Here is a 21,291-nt window from a genome sequence, read left to right on the forward strand (position 1 = left end):
TTTTGACCTGATATATTTGTGTGTGATGTTTTATGTATTTGGGGGTTTTACTTGTATTCTCAGTTCTTTTGCTTTTGAGTCCTAATCTCTCTCCTCAAAATCAAGCTTCCTGACAATATTATCAGGTGATTACTTTTGCTAATTGGCACAAAAAACTGAAAGAAAACCTTCCAACCATTCACTGGAAGCCTGGCTTCTTTGAGATGTGGGGTTATATTGCCCAGCCAAGGTTTTCTCCTGTTATTATATCAAACAACAACTGTATATTCTTCCTCCTCTCTTCTGCTTTGGAAAAATTCAGAGTGAACTTTCAGCATACAATTTTCAGGGTTAATAATTAGTGGCATCCACAGGCTGTGTGCCTAGTAGTTACAGAGTTTCAGATTGTATCCTGTTTATTACAAAACTTAAAATACCTTCCCTGGGCAATATCCAAAACAGTTTCATTCTACTGCATAATTTGCCTTCATCTCTATAGTCAAATGTAATCCATTAGCTTGTGCTGACAATGAGATTCTTTCCCATTTGGTGAAGGTGAGGGACAGCGAAGAAATCTCATGTTCTCCAAATGCATACAGCATCTCTCCCCATCATTGTCCAAGCCATTCTCCTCAGGCTTTGAGGTTCAAGTCCTGGTCTGGAGACGAGAAAGTTTCATACCCAACCTTGTGGTCTTTTCTTCGGTAGTACATTCGCGTCAACACAGTCATCAGGAAAGTCTCCAGTATAAGGAGGTGGCAATTCATCACTGCAGTGTGAGATGAAATATAACATTGGTTATGCTAAGTTTTAAAGGTGGTAGATATCCCACTTACAGTCTGGTGTCTGAGTTAAGCAAGTTTCTCCCATTTATCCCCACACCAGGACGTAGAGATACTGTCATAAGCAACAAAGTAGATTAATGGTAGAACTAGAATCAAACTTGGCTCTCTACCTTCTGTGATCTAATGCTCATACTTATGTGTTAATCAGTATGACCTACATTCAACTCACTCTCATTCCTCTCCCAGGAGTTAGGAGTTAAACCCATGACTTCCTGGGTTAGCCATCAGGGCTGGCCTCAAGCTGTGGAACTGCAGTTCTCTGTGTGATTAATGAGGTTAGTCAAAGCCTCTGCCCAGATTTATTGGAGACTTCTTTTCTGAGAAGTCAGGCTGGCCTAACCTCTTGTCCAAGATCTTCTCTTTCCTAACCTTCTCCTATCTCATCCATATCACAATGGGATAGGAGCCCTTATATGCTTACCTTGAGACCTGGTTTTAGAGGAAAATGGAGGTGAACAAGCAATCTGTCCACCATTGGCCAATATGGAGAAAATGGCAGGCTGCAAGGCAGTCATGATGAGAAGCATCTACAAAACAGAAGAGAGGGGATGGGTGGAAGGGGCTTGCCAGACAGGTTGCTGAAGCTAGGACTTGTCCTTCCATTATGGTTTTGGCCCACCATTAGATCTGTATAGCTAAGAGGGTTGAGATTCACACTTGATGAAATATTTATGGAATTTTAATCTTTAGCAAGTTACAATCTCACCTTCTATCCAATATTTTAATAAGAGTTGCTCACAAGAAACAAGAACTTATTTCCTTATCTTAATAACTGATGGACATTTGGGGGTAAAAAAAAAAAAAAACCAGAAGAGGTGAACAAATGTGTCTTGCAGAGAATTTTCAGAAGAGGTTTTAAAATGAAGAGGCAGTGTGATGAAAAGAAGGAATGTGGGCTTGGGAGTTAGACCTGGAGTCTAGCTCCATCCCTCATTTGCCCCTGAGCAAACCTCATCACACCTATGGGTCTCAGTGCCCTGCTTTGTAAAACAGAAATGTTAATGAGCTCTGGGGATTACTCTGAAAAGTTACATGTAATATACATGGTGTGGAGTAATTGATAGTTATAGCTGTAATAATGCTACTGTTAGTGGCATTGACAGATTATAAGACTTTAGGAAGTAATTGGTAGAAAAAAAATTTAAGGGTTCGATAATACATGTATTATAGGTTGAATTGTGTCTGCCCAAAAGATATGTTGAAGTACTGATCTTAGTACCCCAGAGTGTGACATGAAAGGGTGATTAGGTAAGAGGAGGTCATAAGGAATAGGGTGGGCCCCTAATCTAATAGGACTGGTGTCATAAAAACAGAAGAGGCACTAGACACATGAAGAGAGAGCATCATGTGATGGTGGGGGCAGAAACTGGAGTGATGCAGCTGCTGGCCACCATCAGAGAAGAGGAGGACAGGTGCAAGGTTCTCCCTGACAGGTTTCAGAGGAGTGTGGCTCTGCTGACACATTGATTTTGGACTTCTGGCCTCCAGAACCCTGAGACAATACATTTCTGTTGTTTTAAGCCACCTGTTTGTGGTGTTTTGTTATAGTGACCCTAAGAGACTACTATAGCACAGAAAGGTATAAAATAAGGAGGGGAGGGGCTGGGGTTATGGCTCAATGGTAGAGCACTTGCCTAGCATATGTGAGGCACTGGGTTTGATCCTCAGCACCACATAAAAATAAATAAAATAAAGGTATTAAAATAAAAAAGGAGGGGAAAGACCACAGTTTAAGAGGATCCCACAGGGAACCCACAGTTTAAGAGAAAGATCCTCAGTGCTGCTTTTAGCCTATAGTCTTACCTCCTAACCCCAATCATCTGTAGACAGGAGGATCGAGAGTTCAAAGCCAGCCTCAAATATTTTTCCCTCCCCAAGGCATAGTTACCTGGAAAAGAACAAATTTGGCTCCCATGTTCTGTTCACCCAGGTGCAGCTTAGCTTGACGGAAAAGGATGCCCAGGGCCCAGAGAGCCATCAGGGTGGACACACCAAGTAAAGTGTTGATCCATAAAGCTGTGCTCTTCTCAGAAATCTGTTGGCAGACCAGAAAGTAGTCAGTGGGGGAGGCAAGCTCTTTTCTCCTTTTATTTCTCCCCTCCCATGTCAGGAAAGTTGTTAAAAAGCCCAAAGCCTTGGCCTATTCCAGTCTCATCTCTCCCTCTCAGATCCCCTGAGCCTCTACTTTTCCACAGCCATCCTGACCCTGAGGCCCTGTGTCAGGGGATGCTGGCTCCAGCTATTTCTAGAGCTCAAGAGTACTAAATGAGTCTTGGACTTTGCTACCCCTTACTCCTGGCTTACATCTGCTGGGTCATAGATGCCATCAGGGATGAGGAACAGTCCCACCAGGCTCAGTGTTATCTTGAAGAAGGCATATTGGAAAGGGCCCAATATTAGCAGCTGAAGCTTCTTTCTGAGGAGGGAAGAGGGTTAGGAAGATGAACCCACAAACTATGCACCTCAAGACCTGCCAACTTCCTCACTGGGCTCTGGGGCTGAAGCTAGACAGATGACACAGATACTAAAATGGATGGGGATACAGGAAGAAGCCAGGATTGAGAGCACTGGGAACTCTCCTTGCCTCCCATTTATCTGTAGGCTAGAATTCTGCTTTTTGAGCAAGAATGATCAAAATGCAGTGTTTACCTCAAACTAGTAATCAAAATGGGCAGAAGGGGGCAAGTAAATGGCCCAAAGTCCAGTTCTCTATGGTTAAAGTTTGTGGGGAAGTGGGCTGAAGTTTAGGACCCTTCCTTCTTCCTTTTTCTGGGGAATGGATGCCCATTGTGGGTCCTGGATGTGGGATGCCCACCCCTTTATCACTGGCTTTGTCCTATACAAGACTAACTTTAAGAACCTTGAAGGAGAGCTACAGAGCCAAAAGAAGCTCTTGAGGGAATGTAGAAAGAGGATGCTCACCTGTTTCAGGATGCCTCTCCCTTCTGCCTTACCTGGTGAGCAAGAGTGGAGGACAGCAGGGGCAGCAACAGCAGCAGGGGCCTGTATGAACCCTCATTGGGGTGTCCTTCAGAGCTCTCAATACTGCCTCCTTACCACCAAAGCCTTCTACCATGACCAGCATGAGCAGGTAAAAGCACACAGCATAAAACCTGGGATCGGGGGAGATTGGGATTGCAAGTGGTATGGTGGGGACAGCAGAGGGGACATCCCTTACTGCTAAAGAGAGAAAGGTTGTGGGGAGAGTTGGTGCTTACTGAGGGGAAGACCATAGAGGCTGACATTCTGGATTTGTGACCCAAGAGGAGTGAGAGAGAGGACAGAGTCAAGAGGACTGGGAAGGTGGGAATCTGGGGACCAGGGGAGAAAAGAGGTGACTGAGGAATTGCCAAAATAAGGCACTCCCTAAATAGACCAGAAAGTTGAGCCTTGAATTAGCATAGATTGGGAAGGGCTGGATTCATAACTGGCATTAAAGAAATGGACTCTGAAGTCCTGGGGAGATGGAAATGCCTAACCAGAGGTGGAGGTGGGGCTGAACACTCACGAGGTTATGGCCATCTCCACAAGCATGAGGGAACGAGGGATCCAGAGACCAAAGCAACAGAACACAGACACTACCTGTTTGCAGAGGAGCAAGAACAGGTTAGGGCAGGGAGGGACATATCTCCAACCTATTGTGACAAGGCCTCAAGGAAGCAAGACATATATACATTTGAGGTGCCAGTCCTTAAAAATTGCTGCTGGGGGGGCTTGAGGGTATGCTCAGCAGTGAGTATGCCTAGCATTTACAAGGCCCTTGGTTCCATCCCATCAACAAAGTTTCAGCTGGAAAAATAAGGACCAATATAACTGGGTACAGTGGCGCACGCCTATAATCCCAGTGGCTTGGGAGGCTGAAGCAGGAGGATCGAGAGTTCAAAGCCAACCTCAGCAAAAGCAAGGCGCTAAGCAACTGAGTGAGACCCTGTCTCTAAATAAAATACAAAATAGGGCTGGGGATGTGGCTCAGTGGTTGAGTGCCCCTGAGTTCAATCACTCGTTTGAAAAAAAAAAAAAAAAATATATATATATATATATATATACACATACACATACACACACACACACACACACTTAGCAAGATACTCTCTCAACTTAGCAAGACACTCAAAGCTAAAAACAAAATAAAAAGGACTGGGGATGTAGTTAATGATAAAGTGACCTTGATTAAAGCCCCAGTAACAAAAAAAAAAGAATTGTCTATTGGCTTTCCCAGTCAGGGGAGCTCAGATTATATCCCCCTCCCCACAGGTAGTGGCAGGCAACTCTCTGCTGACAGGAAGTGTTCATTTAAAGAAATTCTCAAAATGATCCCTTTCTCCTTTCCAGTCCCTCCCAAAGGGCAGCTAAAGGGCCCTCACCGTGGGTGCAGAGCTGCTCCAGAGTAGAGTCCTTCTCTTGATGGGGCAATGGGTGTTCTTGTACAGATAGACAGCATCCTCCAGGAAGATGGCAATTGAACCCAGGGCAAGAGAGGTCATGATGGCCAGGAGGGTAATTTCCACAGGGCCCGATGCTAAAGTAGAAGGGGAAGGTAGATTCCAGTGAGTTTGAGAGAGGAATTTGGGGATATGGAGAAAAAAGATACACTGAGTCTCAAAAGAGAAGCACCCACTAACCACTAAGTGTAAGATCTGACCATGAACCCTTGGAATGCAAAACAAGCAACTGTGAGCAACCCAGTCCATGTCCTTGGACACTAAAAGTAAAACATTGTTAGAGCAATATAATCGCAGGGAAAACTGACATAAAATGCATAGCTGCCCTGATTCTACCTCTAGTTCAGCCCCTTGGTACTGTCTCTCTATAAATATAATTACCTCAGACCAAGGGGTTGCTGCTTCTTGCTCTCAAAATGGCCCCCATTCTTCCTTGAATGTGTCTCTGCTTTCCTAAATTAAATTGTCTATGCCTCTGACACATCCTTAAATTCATTTCTGCAATGTCAAGAACCCCACTCATCCTGAGTTGAGGTCCCCCTCTCAGGAACTCCTCAGATCTCCTCTGGTGACAAGCTGAAGACTGAATACTGCTCCAATAGTCGCTGTGAGTTAACATTAACACTGGTTTTGCTCCTTTATTAAGAAGGGATTTGGGGCTGGGGCTGGGGCTGGGGCTCAGTGGTAGAGCGTTCGCCTTGCATGTGCGAGACCCTGGGTTCAATCCTCAGCACCACATAAAAATAAAATAAGTGAAATAAAGGTATTGTGTCCAACTACAACTAAAAATAAATATTTTTTTTAATTTTTATTGTTGGTTGTTCTTGATATATCATAGTTCTTGATATATCATATTTCACACTTTGATTCAAGTCGGTTATGAACTCCCATTTTTACCCCATATACAGATTGCAGAATCACATCAGTTACACATCCATTGATTTACATATTGCCATACTAGTGTCTGTTGTGTTCTGCTGCCTTTCCTATCCTCTACTATCCCCCCTCCCCTCCCCTCCCCTCCCCTCTTCTCTCTCTACCCCCTCTACTGTCATTCATTTCTCCCCCTTGTATTATTTTTCCCTTTCCCCTCACTTCCTCTTGTATGTACTTTTGTATAACCCTGAGGGTCTCCTTCCATTTCCATGCAATTTCCCTTCTCTCTCCCTTTCCCTCCCACCTCTCATCCCTGTTTAATGTTAATCTTCTTCTCATGCTCTTCGTCCCTACTCTGTTCTTAGTTACTCTCCTTATATCAAAGAAGACATTTGGCATTTGTTTTTTAGGGATCGGCTAGCTTCACTTAGCATAATCTGCTCTAATGCCATCCATTTCCCTGCAAATTCTATGATTTTGTCATTTTTTAATGCAGAATAATACTCCATTGTGTATAAATGCCACATTTTTTTTTTATCCATTCGTCTATTGAAGGGCATCTAGGTTGGTTCCACAGTCTTGCTATTGTGAATTGTGCTGCTATGAACATCGATGTAGCAGTGTCTCTGTAGCATGCTCTTTTTAGGTCTTTAGGGAATAGACCGAGAAGGGGAATAGCTGGGTCAAATGGTGGTTCCATTCCCAGCTTTCCAAGAAATCTCCATACTGCTTTCCAAATTGGCTGCACCAATTTGCAGTCCCACCAGCAAGTGTACCCTTTTCCCCACATCCTCGCCAGCACTTGTTGTTGTTTGACTTCATAATGGCTGCCAATCTTACTGGAGTGAGATGGTATCTTAGGGTGGTTTTGATTTGCATTTCTCTGACTGCTAGAGATGGTGAGCATTTTTTCATGTACTTGTTGATTGATTGTATGTCCTCCTCTGAGAAGTGTCTGTTCAGGTCCTTGGCCCATTTGTTGATTGGGTTATTTGTTTTCTTATTGTCTAATTTTTTGAGTTCTTTGTATACTCTGGATATTAGGGCTCTATCTGAAGTGTGAGGAGTAAAGATTTGTTCCCAGGGTGTAGGCTCCCTATTTACCTCTCTTATTGTTTCTTTTGCTGAGAAAAAACTTTTTAGTTTGAGTAAGTCCCATTTGTTGATTCTAGTTATTAACTCTTGTGCTATGGGTGTCCTATTGAGGAATTTGGAGCCTGACCCCACAATATGTAGATCGGAGCCAACTTTTTCTTCTATCAGACGCAGAGTCTCTGATTTGATATCAAGCTCCCTGATCGATTTTGAGTTAACTTTTGTGCATGGCGAGAGAAAGGGATTCAGTTTCATTTTGTTGCATATGGATTTCCAGTTTTCCCAGCACCATTTGTTGAAGATGCTATCCTTCCTCCATTGCATGCTTTTAGCCCCTTTATCAAATATAAGATAGTTGTAGTTTTGTGGATTGGTTTCTGTGTCCTCTATTCTGTACCATTGGTCCACCCGCCTGTTTTGGTACCAGTACCATGCTGTTTTTGTTACTATTGCTCTGTAGTATAGTTTGAAGTCTGGTATCGCTATACCGCCTGATTCACACTTCCTGCTTAGCATTGTTTTTGCTATTCTGGGTCTTTTATTTTTCCATATGAATTTCATGATTGCTTTCTCTATTTCTACAAGAAATGCCGTTGGGATTTTGATTGGCATTGCATTAAACCTATAGAGAACTTTTGGTAATATCGCCATTTTGATGATGTTAGTTCTGCCTATCCACGAACAGGGTATATTTTTCCATCTTCTAAGATCTTCTTCTATTTCTCTCTTTAGGGTTCTGTAGTTTTCATTGTATAAGTCTTTCACCCCTTTTGTTAGGTTGATTCCCAAGTATTTTATTTTTTTCATGAGGCCCTGGGTTCAAATCCCCATGCACCAAAAAAAAAAAAAAAAAGTAGCATCAGTGTATTTTTTTTTTTTTTTTTTAAAAAGGGGATTTGACTGGGGATGTAAAATCAGTGGTAAAGTTCTTGCTTAGCTCAAGGCCCTGGGTTCTTTGCACAGCACCATCCAAAAAAGAAAGAAAGACTTTGACTTTTTGTCCTTGAAATTTTTAACTAATTTTAATGGACAAAATTTGTAATATATGGTATACAACATAATATTTTTATAAATCTTTGCATTGTGGAATGGTGAAATCAATCTAATTCATTCAACACCTCACATATTTGTATTCTGTTATGGTGAGAACATTTAAAATTTATTCTCAGCAATTTTCAAGAATATAATACATTTTTATTATTTATAATCACCATGTTATACAACAGATCTCTTGAACTTATTCCTCATATCTGAAATTTTGTATACTTTGACCAATATCTCTCTAATACTCCACTCTCTGCCCAATTATTAGTTCAAATTTTTCAGATTTCACATTTGAGATCTTTTCTCTTTCTGTGCCCGACTTATTTCCGTTAATATAATGTTCTCCATGTTTGTCCATGTTGTTGCTGACATGATTTTATTGTGTAAAGACACCACATTTCCTTTATCTATTCATCTATTGGTGGACACTAGATTGATTCCAAATCTGGGTTCTTATGAATAGAGCTGCAATAAACACAGAGGTGCATCTTCCTTGAAACTTTTTTCCCCCCAGTACCAGGGATTGAACCCACTAAGCACTTAACCACTAAGCCACATTCCCAGTCCTTTTTATTCCGGCTTTTCTTGAATTTGTTTTTTAAATTTTTGTGTAGTTGTACACAATGCCTTTATTTTATTTGTTTATTTTTGTGTGGTGCTAAGAATAAAACCCAGAGCCTTACACGTGCTAGGCAAGTGCTCTGCCCCTGAGCTATAGCCCCACCCCACCCCCTTTTTTTTGAAACCTTTGAAACACAATGATGACAGGATTTTTCTTTATTTTGGGGCGGGGAATTGAACTCGGGGGCACTCGGCCACTGAGCCACATCCCCAGCCCTATTTTGTATTTTAGAGACAGGGTCTCATTGAGTTGCCTAGCGCCTTGTTTTTGCTGAGGCTGACTTTGAACTCACAATCCTCCTGTCTCAGCCTCCCAAGCTCCTGGAATTACAGGCATGCACCACTGCACCCAGCACAACAGTGAATTTTTTTACATAATTCTTCAGTTATGCAACTATGTGTGTGTGTGAATAAAATGATCATGAACATACACATAAAGCCTACCATACATCAAAATAATTCTGGATGGGTAAGGAGATAAGTCTTTAAAATTAAATAGGGAAAATAGAAAAAGAATAGAATTTTATTTTCATTAAAACTTTGAAGAAGGGAAGATCATCCTAAGCATTACAGAAATCCAAGAAATCACAAATAGAATGATGGTCAAATTAAATGCAAAAACGTAAAACTCTGAGATGGGGATAAAAAAAAGCAACAAACTGGAGGACTTTTTTTTTTTTTTTTTGTAGGATGGGGAATTGAACTTAGGGGCAATTTATTACTGAACTACATCCCCAAGCATTTTTATTTTGAGACAGGGTCTTGCCAAGTTGCTCAGGTTGGTCTGAAATTTGCCATCCTCCTGCCTCCACTTCTTGAATAGCTGGGATTACAAATGTGGACTACCATGCTCAGCTGAAGGAAAATGTTTTTAATAAATGTGCAATCAAGTTTAAGATAATTATTATATAAACAAAATTGATAACAAAAACAGGAGGCTTTTGCTGAGAAACTGAAAAATGATATTGATACACTTCAGGGCAATGGGAAAATATTGAACCTGCTGAGTAGCTAGAGAAAAGCAAAATAGTAATAATATATTTTTAGTCTATTACAGGATAATGTTTATAATATTATTAATAGTCTTAAATCAGAAACAACCTAAATATCCAACAATATTGTAATATTTGAGTAAACTGCCCAATAAAATATTATTCAGTCCATAAGAAAATGTGTGCACACCATAAAAATCTTTGCAAAGTGTGTAATAATATTTTTTAAATTTTTTTTTAGTTGTTGATGGACCTTTATTTATTTATTTGTATGCGATGCTGAGAATCAAACCTAGTGCCTCACACATGCTAGGCAAGCACTTTGCCACTGAGCCACAACCCTAGCTCAAATTATTTTCTTTATTATGACTGCATTTTCCTTTCTTAAAAAATATTTTTTAGTAGTTTATGGACCTTTATTTTATTCATTCATTTATATGCGGTGCTGAGAATTGAACCCAGTGCCTCACACATATAAGGCAAGTGCTCTACCACTGAGCCACCATCCCAGCCCTGTAATAATATTTTTAAAAATTATATTAACAGATCTGCACATTTTTGGTCACCTGATTTATGACAAAGGTGCCCACACAGTTTGGTAGTATCTATTAAAACCAGTCATACCTTGGACTTAGCAATTCTATTCCTGGATACATATTCAATAGAATAGAGGACTTATAACCACCACAAAGATGTTCAGAGCAACATTATTCATAATGGTCCCAACTGGAAGCAATGTTTTTCAATAAAAATACAGATAACTGCATGGCAATATATTTTCACAATGGAACATTATGTGGCAATAAAAAGAAACAAATTGCTGAAACACTCAACAAAACAAATTAATCTTAAAAACATGAGTTAAGGAAGTCAGAGTACATATTGTCCAATTATATTTTTAAAATATTTATTTTTTAGTTGTAGTTGGACACAATACCTTTATTTTATTTATTTTTATATGGTGCTGAGGATCGAACCGAGGGCCTCGTATGTGCTAAGCGAGCGCTCTACCCCAGCCCCAGCCCCTGTCCAATTATTTTTATAGGAAGTTGAAGAATGAGAAAATTGATCTATAGAGATGATTAACATTAGACTGTGGGGTTTTGGAGGAATATCAACTAGGAGAAGAACAGAGATACTTCTGGATGCTGAAGATGTTTTTAATATTTTTCTGGTAGTTGTTACATAGATTTTCATGGGTAAAAATTCATCAGCTACATACTTCTGATCATTGCCCTTTACTATCTGTAAGCTATGAGTGGAAAAAAAAAAAAAAAAAACATCAACAAAGGAGAAGTAAAATTACAACTATGCTTAAAGGATTTGGTTGGGGAGAGAGGAATACAAAACAGCTAAAGAGTGGGAAATTAATACTTTATCTTACAAAACAAAGTCAACAACCAGGCCTGGTGGCACATACCTGTAATCCCAGCAGCTCAGCAATGGCAAGGCATTAAGCAACTCAGTGAGACCCTATCTCTAAATAAAATTTAAAAAGGGCTGGGGATATGGTTCAGTGGCCTAGTGCCCTATGTTCAATCTCTTGTACCAAAATAAATAAATAAATAAAAAGTCAACAAATACCATTCATACTTGACAGAACAAGAAATAAACTATAGATATATTATATGAAGCTATCCATATCCAACTAAAATTATTGACATTCTTATGTGGAGAAAATGGAAAAAGGTTGGTGCTAAGTGAAATGAATCCTCATGGAGGCAGCCACTGATGTTGTTCAAAATTAAAACCCCAGGAAAGGATGGTATACAAATATTGGTGATTTGAAGGAAATGTTAGGTAGGAGTTCAGGGACACTAAGATGGCGGAGAGAGGGTATTAGAAAGAAATCACTACAGGACAAGAAAAGTTCTGGCCCTGTTTACCATAAATCCCCTCTGAGGTCTAATCACCATGACAGCTCCTGACACAGGTTTAAATTTTAAAATGACCAATGGGGGTAAAGAGGGCAGTATTCTAATTAAGTTTTCTAATGTAACAAATGGAGGGGGTGGATTGGAAAATATTCTAATCAGGTATCATGAGATAACCAATGGGAGCCAATGGAGTAAGGTCTTCAATCAGGTCTGTACAGGGAAGAGAAAACCCCACAGTTCAGGATATAAGACCCTAATTTCCAGATACTGGGGCCTTGACATCTGTCTGTTTCTCTGTCTGTCTCTATCTACTCCACTCTTCCTAACAGAGTATTATGTCCACCTCCAATAAATCTATACTTTATCTGTTACTTTTGTGTATCTTGCTTAATTCTTTGTTCCAGCCACCAAGGAACTGAATTTTGACTGGACATCCCAATGGTAACAGGAGCAGAGGACTCATCAGCTAAGAGTTAGAAGCAGTTGTCTTTGAGGAAAAAGAAATGAGAATGAATAGGTCAGGAGCTTGCTGATTTTTATTAGTAGTTGTTTTGTACTACATGACTTTTCAACCATGTTCATGTGTTACATGTTCATGTGTTACATGAACATTGTATCAAAGGATACAATAAAAATTTAAAAAGTCACTGCACAGAAAAATACCTATGATACTTTAAAAAAACATTTAGCAATTGTTGTTTTGGAGTGATAACACTGTAGGTGATTTTTATCTTCCAATTTTCTGTTTTTTCTTTTGTATTTTTCAATTATTTTTATATTGCATATTTTATTCATATTTTATTTGTACTAGGGATTGAACCTGGGGCATTCCAAGCTACATCCCCATCCCTTTTTATTTTCTATTTTGAGACAAGGGGTCCCTAAGTTTGCCTGTCCAGATTGGTTTCAAACTTGTAATCTTCCTGCCTTAACCTCCTGAGTAGCTGGGATTATTGGCAATGAATATGCATTTTAGAACAAAAATAAGCTTTTTAAGAAAAGAACATATGTGGCTGGGCACTGTTGTACATGCCTGTAATCCCAGGAATTCAGGAGGCTGAGGCAGGTGGATCATGAGTTCAAAGCCAGCCTCAGCAACTTAGTGAGACCCTGTCTCTAAATAAAATATGAAAAAGGGGCTGAGAATATGGCTCAGTAGTCAAGCGCCCTTGGGTTCAATCTCTGGTACCAAAAAAGAAGAAAAAAAAACCACTTTTTCCCAAATATATAATAATGTGAAAAAATTCATATGATGCCATGCTTATAAAAACAGGACATAAAATTGTAGGTGTAGTAGGGTTTCTACAAATGTTAAATAAAAGCTTAGAAAAGGGAAATCACACAAAGATATTCTCAATGCCTGACTCGGTTAGACAATTGATTTTTTTTTTCTTTTTGTTTTTTCAAATTTACTGAAGCCAGATTATTTTCATAGTAGAAATGTTTGGTTAAAAAAATATAATAAAGTCCAGAGAGGAAAAAGCAAAAGTTACTTCAGTAGATCTCTAAAAATCTATGTTTGAATTATTGGGAGTCTCTGCCACTGGGCTCTCTGCCCCTCTCCCACTCAGCTCCTGTCCTCTGCTGAGCTAGAAGTGGCCTTCCACAAGCCATCCACGCCAAAGCTTTTCCCAGCCTTCACGAACCAGGGTCCCCCTCCTCCTGGTTCCTCTCCTGACCTCAACCCCGGATCTTCTTCTTAGTCCTCACCCTCTCCCATAACCTGTGTTCTCCAGACTTCAAGGAAGACATGTTAAATGGTACAAGCCCGACACATGTGGAAGCTAGAAATGTAAAAATCAAAGTAGAATAGTGATTACTAGAGGCTAGGAAGGAAGCGGGGACCTGGCCACAGAGGGAATGTAGATAGCGAGTACTGCAACACCTGTTAGGAGGGACAAACAAGTTCAGTGTCAAATGACTATAGCTCACAAAAACCTGGTATATATTTTATGAAGGAGTTGAGTAGATGAGCTTGAGGTCTCCAAAAATAAGGAAATCATATGAAGATGGAAATGCTAATTACCCTGATTTGATCGATACACATTGCACACACGTCTTGAAACATCACACTGTATCTCACAAATGTGTACAAGTATTATGCGTTAATTAAAAAAAAAAAAAAATCACTGCAGCTCAGCTCCTCCCTGGGTGTCAAGGCTTGGGATCTTGCTGCCACTCTTTCAACTTCCCACCAACCACTCTGAGCCATTCCTGCCTCTAGGACTTTCTCCTTGGCCTCTGCTTTTCTCCCTGAGCTCTGTATCACTGAGCTCTTGGCTCCTGCTCCAGCGCTCAGGGGCAGCAGCCTGCGCTGACAGTCCTGTGTGATTTGGCTGCACATCACAGTAAGGTCATTTGCATAGCTGTTTTCTTGTTTTCATCTGCCTCCACTTGGAGGCAGAGGCTTTGTCTGTCAGGCTTGCTCTGTGTTCTGTCTCCTAGTTCCTGCAACAGTAACTATTCTGTAACTATTTGTTGAAAGAAAGAACCCTGTAGGAACTCCTATCACCATCCCCATTTTATAGGCTTTTTCAGGAAACTAGACTTAGAGAGTCAAGCACTTTGCCCATGAGACACTGCCTAGAAGTGAAGATGAGATTTAAACCTGAGGTTCCTGATGTCAAGTCCATACTCTTAACCATCACACACAGACTTTGGGTACATGTGCACATAGTTAGGGGAGGGAAAATCAACTGCGACCCAAAGTTCAAGTTTATAAAGTAAGGGTAGAATAGTGACTGCCAACAGAAAAAATGATTTGCAGTTTCTTATAACTGCCGCTTTGGTCCTCTGTTCTTTTCATACTTGCAGTATTTACAGGTTTTTGTATCCACTTCCACAGTGCAAAAGTGAAGAAAAACAGAAAAGTTCCTTAGCATCCATTAGCTCATTTATCCTTTAGAAGATTGATCTCTCCCTTACTTTTCTGATCTAACCCAGTTCTTCTCAAAATGTGTTTTAATAGCTACTTGGGGGCAAAAATTGTTCTATGGCTAAAGGATTTTTAGAAATGCATTGAACAGAATTTAACATGTTTTTCTTTTTCTGCAGAGCATACTTAAGTTTCTAATTTGCTAATTTATAATGTGAATTTCCAAAAGGAAAGTATAGAATGCATCTTCTCCAAAACAATTTTCTATAGAACTCTATTTTCATGAAACACTCCTTGTAATTAATATTCCAAGGAAGACACTGGCATGTTCTTGTCCAATTAATCATTTTGAACATATCTTTAGCAATTGTCAAATTTCCCACTGTTTCTGAAATAGTAATTATTTATTTATTTTTTGCTGGGGATCACACATGTCGAGCAAATGGTCTACCACTGAGTCACATCTCCAGCCCTGAAGAAGACTTTTTAAATAATGAAAACAATATAATAACATTACATAAAATTTTGAAAGAATAGTCACTCATAATCCCAGCTTCCTACTAAAAACTTATTTCTGTTTTTTCACATTTTCTTTCTGGAGGTTAAGATTACAGGTTTTAGAGTCAGAGATAGTTGAATTCAAAGTAAAGTGCCACTTAACTGTTTACTCTATGGACAGATGAATTATTTTCTCATTAAATCACTTAGCAAAGTATGTGGTATACAGTAGTTACTCGATAAAAAGTAGCTTTTAAAAGTATCTGATTTCCTGGGGGTGGTGGCACATGCCTATAATCCCAGTGGCTCAGGAGGCTGAGGCAGGAGGACTGCCAAGTTCAAAACCAGTCTCAGCAACTTAGCGAGACCCTGTCTCAAAATAAAAAATTAAATAGAGCTGGGGATGTTGCTCAATGGTTAAGCACCCTGGGTTTGATCCCTGGTATAAAACAACAACAACAATAACAAAAACCCAGCATCTGATTAAAGGGCCTACATGTTGTTGTTGTTGTTATTATTATTATTGGTACTAGGGATTGGAACCAGAGGCGCTTAACCACTGAGCCACATCCCCAGTACTTTTTTATATGTTATTTAGAGACAGGGTCTTGATAGGTTTCTTATGGCCTCCCAAATTGCTGGGATTACAGGCATGTGCTATTTTATCCAATTTTGATTGGCTAACTTTCCTCATACTGACTATGCGAATCCTTTGTCCATTAGAGGTTTGAAAACATTTTATCTTCCCCATTCTGTGGTTTGACTTTCAACAGCACTTTTAGTTAAATAGTTTTTTTTTTTTATCTTCATGTAGTCGATCTTCATGATCATTTGTGCTTTCTTGTTTTAAGAAATTATTCTCTATTGTCAATCATAAAAAATGTCTTTCTATATTATTTTTGTAAAAATGTTTGCATTTTACACTTAAGTACTTAATCTATCTGAATTAAAGCTACTCTAGAGCTAGTTTCCTTTGGGCTATTGCCGAGCACCTCTTCTTAAAAGTCTATCTGGCCCAAGGGAGCATCCACTCATATGGTGACCATCTAAGGAGGAATAGCTGATTTCCGGACCTCCATTCTGTTGCTTTGCTTTATCTCTGGCCCTTTGCCATTATTGCCTTATTGCTTTAATTACTACAGCTTTATTATAACCCTTAATCTCTGGTAGGGTGGCTTTCCTCCATATACTTTTCCAAATTGTCTTGGCTTTCTCGACTCTTTCATATAAATTTTCAAATCAATCCATTAAAAAAAAAACAGTAAGGATTATAATCACAATCACATCATTAGCGTTTGAAATGCCAATTATTGAAAGATTTAATAGTTCTTCTGGAATACTTTTTCTTATATAACTATCTAAGAGCAGGACATGGTGATGCACACCTGTGATTCCAGCAGCTTAGGAGGCTGAGGCAGGAGGATCATGAGTTCAAAGCCAGTCTCAGGAATTTATCAAGGTTCTAAGCAGCTCAGGAAGACCCTGACTCTAAACAAAATATTTTAAAAGGGGACTAGGGGAGTGACTCAGTGGTTAACCACCCCTAGATTCAATCCCCAGTACAAAAACAAAAACAAAACAAACAAACAAACAAACTATTTAAGAAACAACAGCGTTTACCAAAGGAGCGAGGAAAGGGTTTATTTACCACATTCTCCAGCCTCTGGTTCTCCTTTTCTTTCACTGCCATTGCCTTGAACCTACATTTACCTGTCTAAATATTTACCAGATCACCTGCTCCTTCTGCATTCCCCAACCCTCCCTTTCCTTTCCCAACACTTCTGTGACTCAGACTCTTCTATCACACTAATTGAGGACAGTAACCTCTCATTTATATCCCTGCTGCTCAAGGCTCTTCCCCCGCAGTTCATCCTGATTACTGATTAACGGTCCTAAATCACTGTTTCATCCATCCCCTCCCAACACCACAGCCCTCACCAACTGCATCTGCCCACAGAATAAAGTACAACTCCTGGGTCTGATGCTCATCAGGCCCCACCTTACCTGCCTGACCCTCTCAATTGTCTTCTCCTCCTCCACCAGTAACCTTGAATTCTGCCAGATGTAGTTCCCTGCAGTATCTGGGAAGCCTGCCAATTCATTCTGTCCCCATCCCTGCTCCAGGAATGCCCAGTGCCTGCTCTTCACATCTCAGATCCCACCTGTTCCACCTGGATCAAGGCAGCTTGCTCAGCTCCCAGACCAGAATGGTCAACCTGTGTTGATCATCTTTGGTGTTTCTGTTTACAATTTTTTTAGCAAAGCAGTGTAAGAACTATTTTGTTATGTTAAGCGAGATTTCTCAACTGAGGCTTTGGCCTAGATAATTCTTTGTTGTGGAGGGCTGTCCTCTGCACTGTTAGGAGGTAGGTGTGACAGCCTCCCTGGCATCTACCTACCGGATGGTATTCTCTGGTGTGGCAGTCAAAACTGTCTCCAGATATTGCCAAATGTCTGCTGGCCTGAGGTCTCACATGAGGAAAATTTGTGTCTCCTGCTGCACTCTTAAAACAGAAGCTTCCTGAAAAATGATTGTAGCTGCCAACTGTTGGCACTAACCACTGAGAACCACCAGGCATCTTTGGACACTTTGGCAGTTGGCAACACTCTGGTTCAGAGCATCTGAAGGAGAGTTGTACATAGCTCAGGGACATGCCCACATCTACCTCCCCAAGCACACTGACAGCAAGCACCCTGTTGCTCAGGAAGTCTATTCTGCACAGTGTCAACATCTGGAAGGAGGCTCAGGAAAGCATTAAGTGTACCACAGCGACATGATTCCTATTCAACATCTTAGAGGTGGTTTATCATGCAGCAAGATAACAAAACAAGATGTGTGTGTGTAAGTCACATTTGTTAGAAAGATGCAGAGCCATTTGATTCTCAGTGTTTTTTGTGTCTAGGGAATGAACCAAGTCATATTCCATGCATTTCATTTTCTTTCTTTCTTTCTTTTTTTTACTCCATGTGCTATTATTATTATTTTTTAAACTCTTTTTTTTAAAAAATGTTTAGGTTTTAGGTGTAGATGGACTCAACACAATGCCTTTATTTTTATCTGGTGCTGAGAATTGAACCTGGGTCCTGCCCATGCTAGGTGAGCGATCTACTGCTAAGCCACAATCCCAGCCCACCATGTGCTATTATTTTTGTTTATTTATTTTTATGTGGTGCTGAGGATTGAACCCAGTGCCTCACACACGCTAGGAGAGCACTCTACCACTGAGCTACAGCCCTAGCCCCTGCCTTTCACTTTCAAAAGCAATTGAGCAATACCCATCTAAATGGCCAATACTTTGAGAACTCTCTTTTCTTTCTTTCATAGTGGAAATCGACCCCAGGGGTGCTATCCCATGGAGCTGCATCCTAGCCCTTTTTATTTATTTTTGAGACAGGGTCTCACTAATTTGCCAAGACTGGCTTCAAACTTGTGATCATCCTGCTTCAGCCTCTTGAGTGACTGGGATTACAGGCATGCACCACTGCACCTGGCCTGTGAGAACACTTTTATAGATTCATTTAAGTTGAGGCCATTACTCAAAGTAGCTTCCCCTCTAAGTGCTGTATACTCTTTTCTGAGAGGATGTTATGCAGCCTGCCTCTAGGGTACTTGGATCATTTGGGCACCATCTTGAGGCCCTTGAAAGCCCTGGAATCTAGAAAATGCTCCATGTTCCAGTGTCCACAATTTGAATATGCCTTGAGGCTAGGATCTGTGGAGGGCCCACCTCAGGTTTGTCTCCTGGGCTAGGTTGTCATGCCCCACTTTGGGCCTGCTGACTCCTCAGGGAATTGCCCTTCTCCAGGATGTTAGTTACTATGAATACCATGCCAGTCATTCCCCAAAGTTGATCAGGCTGGCCGGCTCAGGACCTCTTCTCTTTTGCTCCCCCATCTGTCCCGACTTCCCTCAGGGATGTGTATCTCCTCTCTTCAGTGCCTCCTGGGGAGGGCCCTGACTCACCTCTCAGGAGCTGGGCTGCAGTGGGGGGGTGGGAGAAGCAGTCTGAAGGGATGCCATAGTTGGTTCTCAGCACCTCCAGAAGATCTTCTGTGTACCTAGAGAGACACCAGCTTATGTTTGGAACCACTGGGTCTAGAGAAGGATGTGTGACCTTCACAAGCAGCATGTAACCCTATTTACCTGATACTTCTCCTGCGCCCCTCCCCACAGGGGGTTTGTTCATTTCCCCCTCAAGGTCCTGTTTCTTGGAGAGGGGAACTGCCAATTAGCTACGTGCAGGTCTGGCTGCAATGCCCAAGGAGCCCACAATTCTTTTAACACCCAAGAGGGCAGCAACCCAAGAAGAAAGAGCAGGGTCTCAGAGAAAGGATGGATTCTTAGCACCAGGATGGGTCCCCTGTTGGTCAGGGCTCGGTGCAAGCTCCCACCTCTGAGATCTTTCTCTGCCCAGGTTGTGGGGGAAAGTCCCTGAAGTGGTCCCACAATTTCTCTGAGGACCCAGAGACAATCAGAGCATTTTAGTTCTTTATGCAGGGAATCAAAGGGCTCTGGGAGGGAGAGAGGGACAGGTCAGAGCAACAGGAAATACTGCTGATTAGCAGCTGGCTCCCCGCCCAGGGTCTGCCAGCTTCACTTACCTAGGGTCAAGTTTTATCTGAGTCCTGTCTGGCTCCATCATCCCTTTTCTCTTCCACTCTTCTGTAGTCACTGAAGGAGTGGAAGGACAGGCAGGGCCCACAGGTTGGGGGCACAGAGAGGGGTGACTCCTGCCTGGCACTGCGGTGCAGGCTTTCTCCAAGAACCAGGGTGGAGGGCAGGTGGAATCGGATCTTGCCTTCTGAGTCTCTCAGCTCCTAGTGCCAACCTCCTATCTAAGTCCACCCTGGAGGAATTTGATCCTCTAACTGGCTGAGTTCCTGGACTCCTCCCTATCCTTAGGTGTGGTCTCTCCTCCCTTCCTCAGACTGATGCCTTTAGCTACCTCTTGCTCACCTCCCAACCCCCATCCTACATCCTCCCTTAAAGAGCTTTTAGAACTGGCTGGTCCCAAGACAAAAGTCCTCCTGCCCAGGCCCAAGTTGGGGACAAAATCCTTACTCGTCCCTGAAAATCTCCTGGTCACCTGAAGATGGGAAACTTAGGGACAGAGCTCACTAAGCCAATAGCTGTGTCAGATGCTGTTGGCCTGGCATGGGAAGAGGAGGACTGTCTGGAAAAGTGTGAAGAAACCATAAAGATTTCTTCAGGCTAGGTCCCTGGCATTGTTGATGATGGGTTTATCCAGCCAAACAGCTGGGCCTGAATATGCAGGCAAGGGTGGGGGGCTGCATTTAAACATAAGAAGTGGGGCTAGGGTTGTGGCTCAGTGGTAGAGCACTCATTTGGAATGTGTGAGGCACTGGGTTCGATCCTCAGCACCATATAAAATAAATAAATAAAATAAAGGTATTGTGTCCAACTACAACTAAAAAAAAAACAACAACAACCATCAGAAGTGCAGCCTGGTGTTTCTAGTTCAAGGCCAGACTTGGCAACTTAGTGAGTCTCAAAATAAAAAGGGCTGGGGACATAGCTCAGTGATAGAGTGCCCTGGATTCAAACCGCAGTACAGCAAGTTGCAAATTAAGATTTCTGAGCATTTCTGGCTTTGAAAAATGGCCAGATTATATGTTTATCAACTATTTTACTGATTGATGGTTTCTCTTCTTTCTCCAAATAGATTTAAATCCCTTTGAGACCAAACAATGTTATGCACCCACTAGGTTTCTGGCATGAAGCCTGACACATAATAAGTGCTCCTTGGATTTTAGTTGTATAATGGATACAATAATAACATTAGAACAGCAGCAGCCAATGTCTTCTGAGCATGCATGGCTTGCCCCATGCTGTGGGAAATGTAGCATGCGCCTTATCTAAACCTTACAACCACTCTTATAAAGTAAATGCTATCTCTAGTCCCATTTTACAGATAAGGAAGCTGAGGTCAAGAGAGGGGAAGAAACCAGGTTAGAGAGCCACAGGTGTGGAGACAGAGGTTCAGGGGAAAATTCTAGATCATGAGAAAATGGCCCATAAGGGGGTTAAAGGAGTCCGTTGGGGGAGACAGATGCAACCACAGGAAGTAATTATGGACATGATACCAAGGAGACTTCCTACCCCTGTCCCAAACACCTCAAATTATC

At 41.3% G+C, this 21,291-nt stretch overlaps 1 protein-coding gene across 1 annotated transcript; it reads right to left on the bottom strand.

Moving 5' to 3' along the window:
* Positions 1-611: 611 nt before the first annotated feature.
* Positions 612-19,784, bottom strand: Slc51a (solute carrier family 51 member A). The gene is made up of 9 exons (XM_027935897.2): positions 19,747-19,784; positions 19,109-19,203; positions 5,189-5,343; positions 4,333-4,406; positions 3,779-3,937; positions 3,129-3,240; positions 2,713-2,859; positions 1,246-1,351; positions 612-748 (listed from the first exon to the last, which is right to left on the bottom strand). Exons 1-9 carry the CDS (start codon positions 19,782-19,784, stop codon positions 612-614), a joined length of 1,023 nt encoding a protein of 340 aa, XP_027791698.1.
* Between the last annotated feature and the right edge of the window lie 1,507 nt (positions 19,785-21,291).

Source organism: Marmota flaviventris, chromosome 8 (assembly GCF_047511675.1).
Source record: "Marmota flaviventris isolate mMarFla1 chromosome 8, mMarFla1.hap1, whole genome shotgun sequence".
Taxonomy (NCBI): domain Eukaryota; kingdom Metazoa; phylum Chordata; class Mammalia; order Rodentia; family Sciuridae; genus Marmota; species Marmota flaviventris.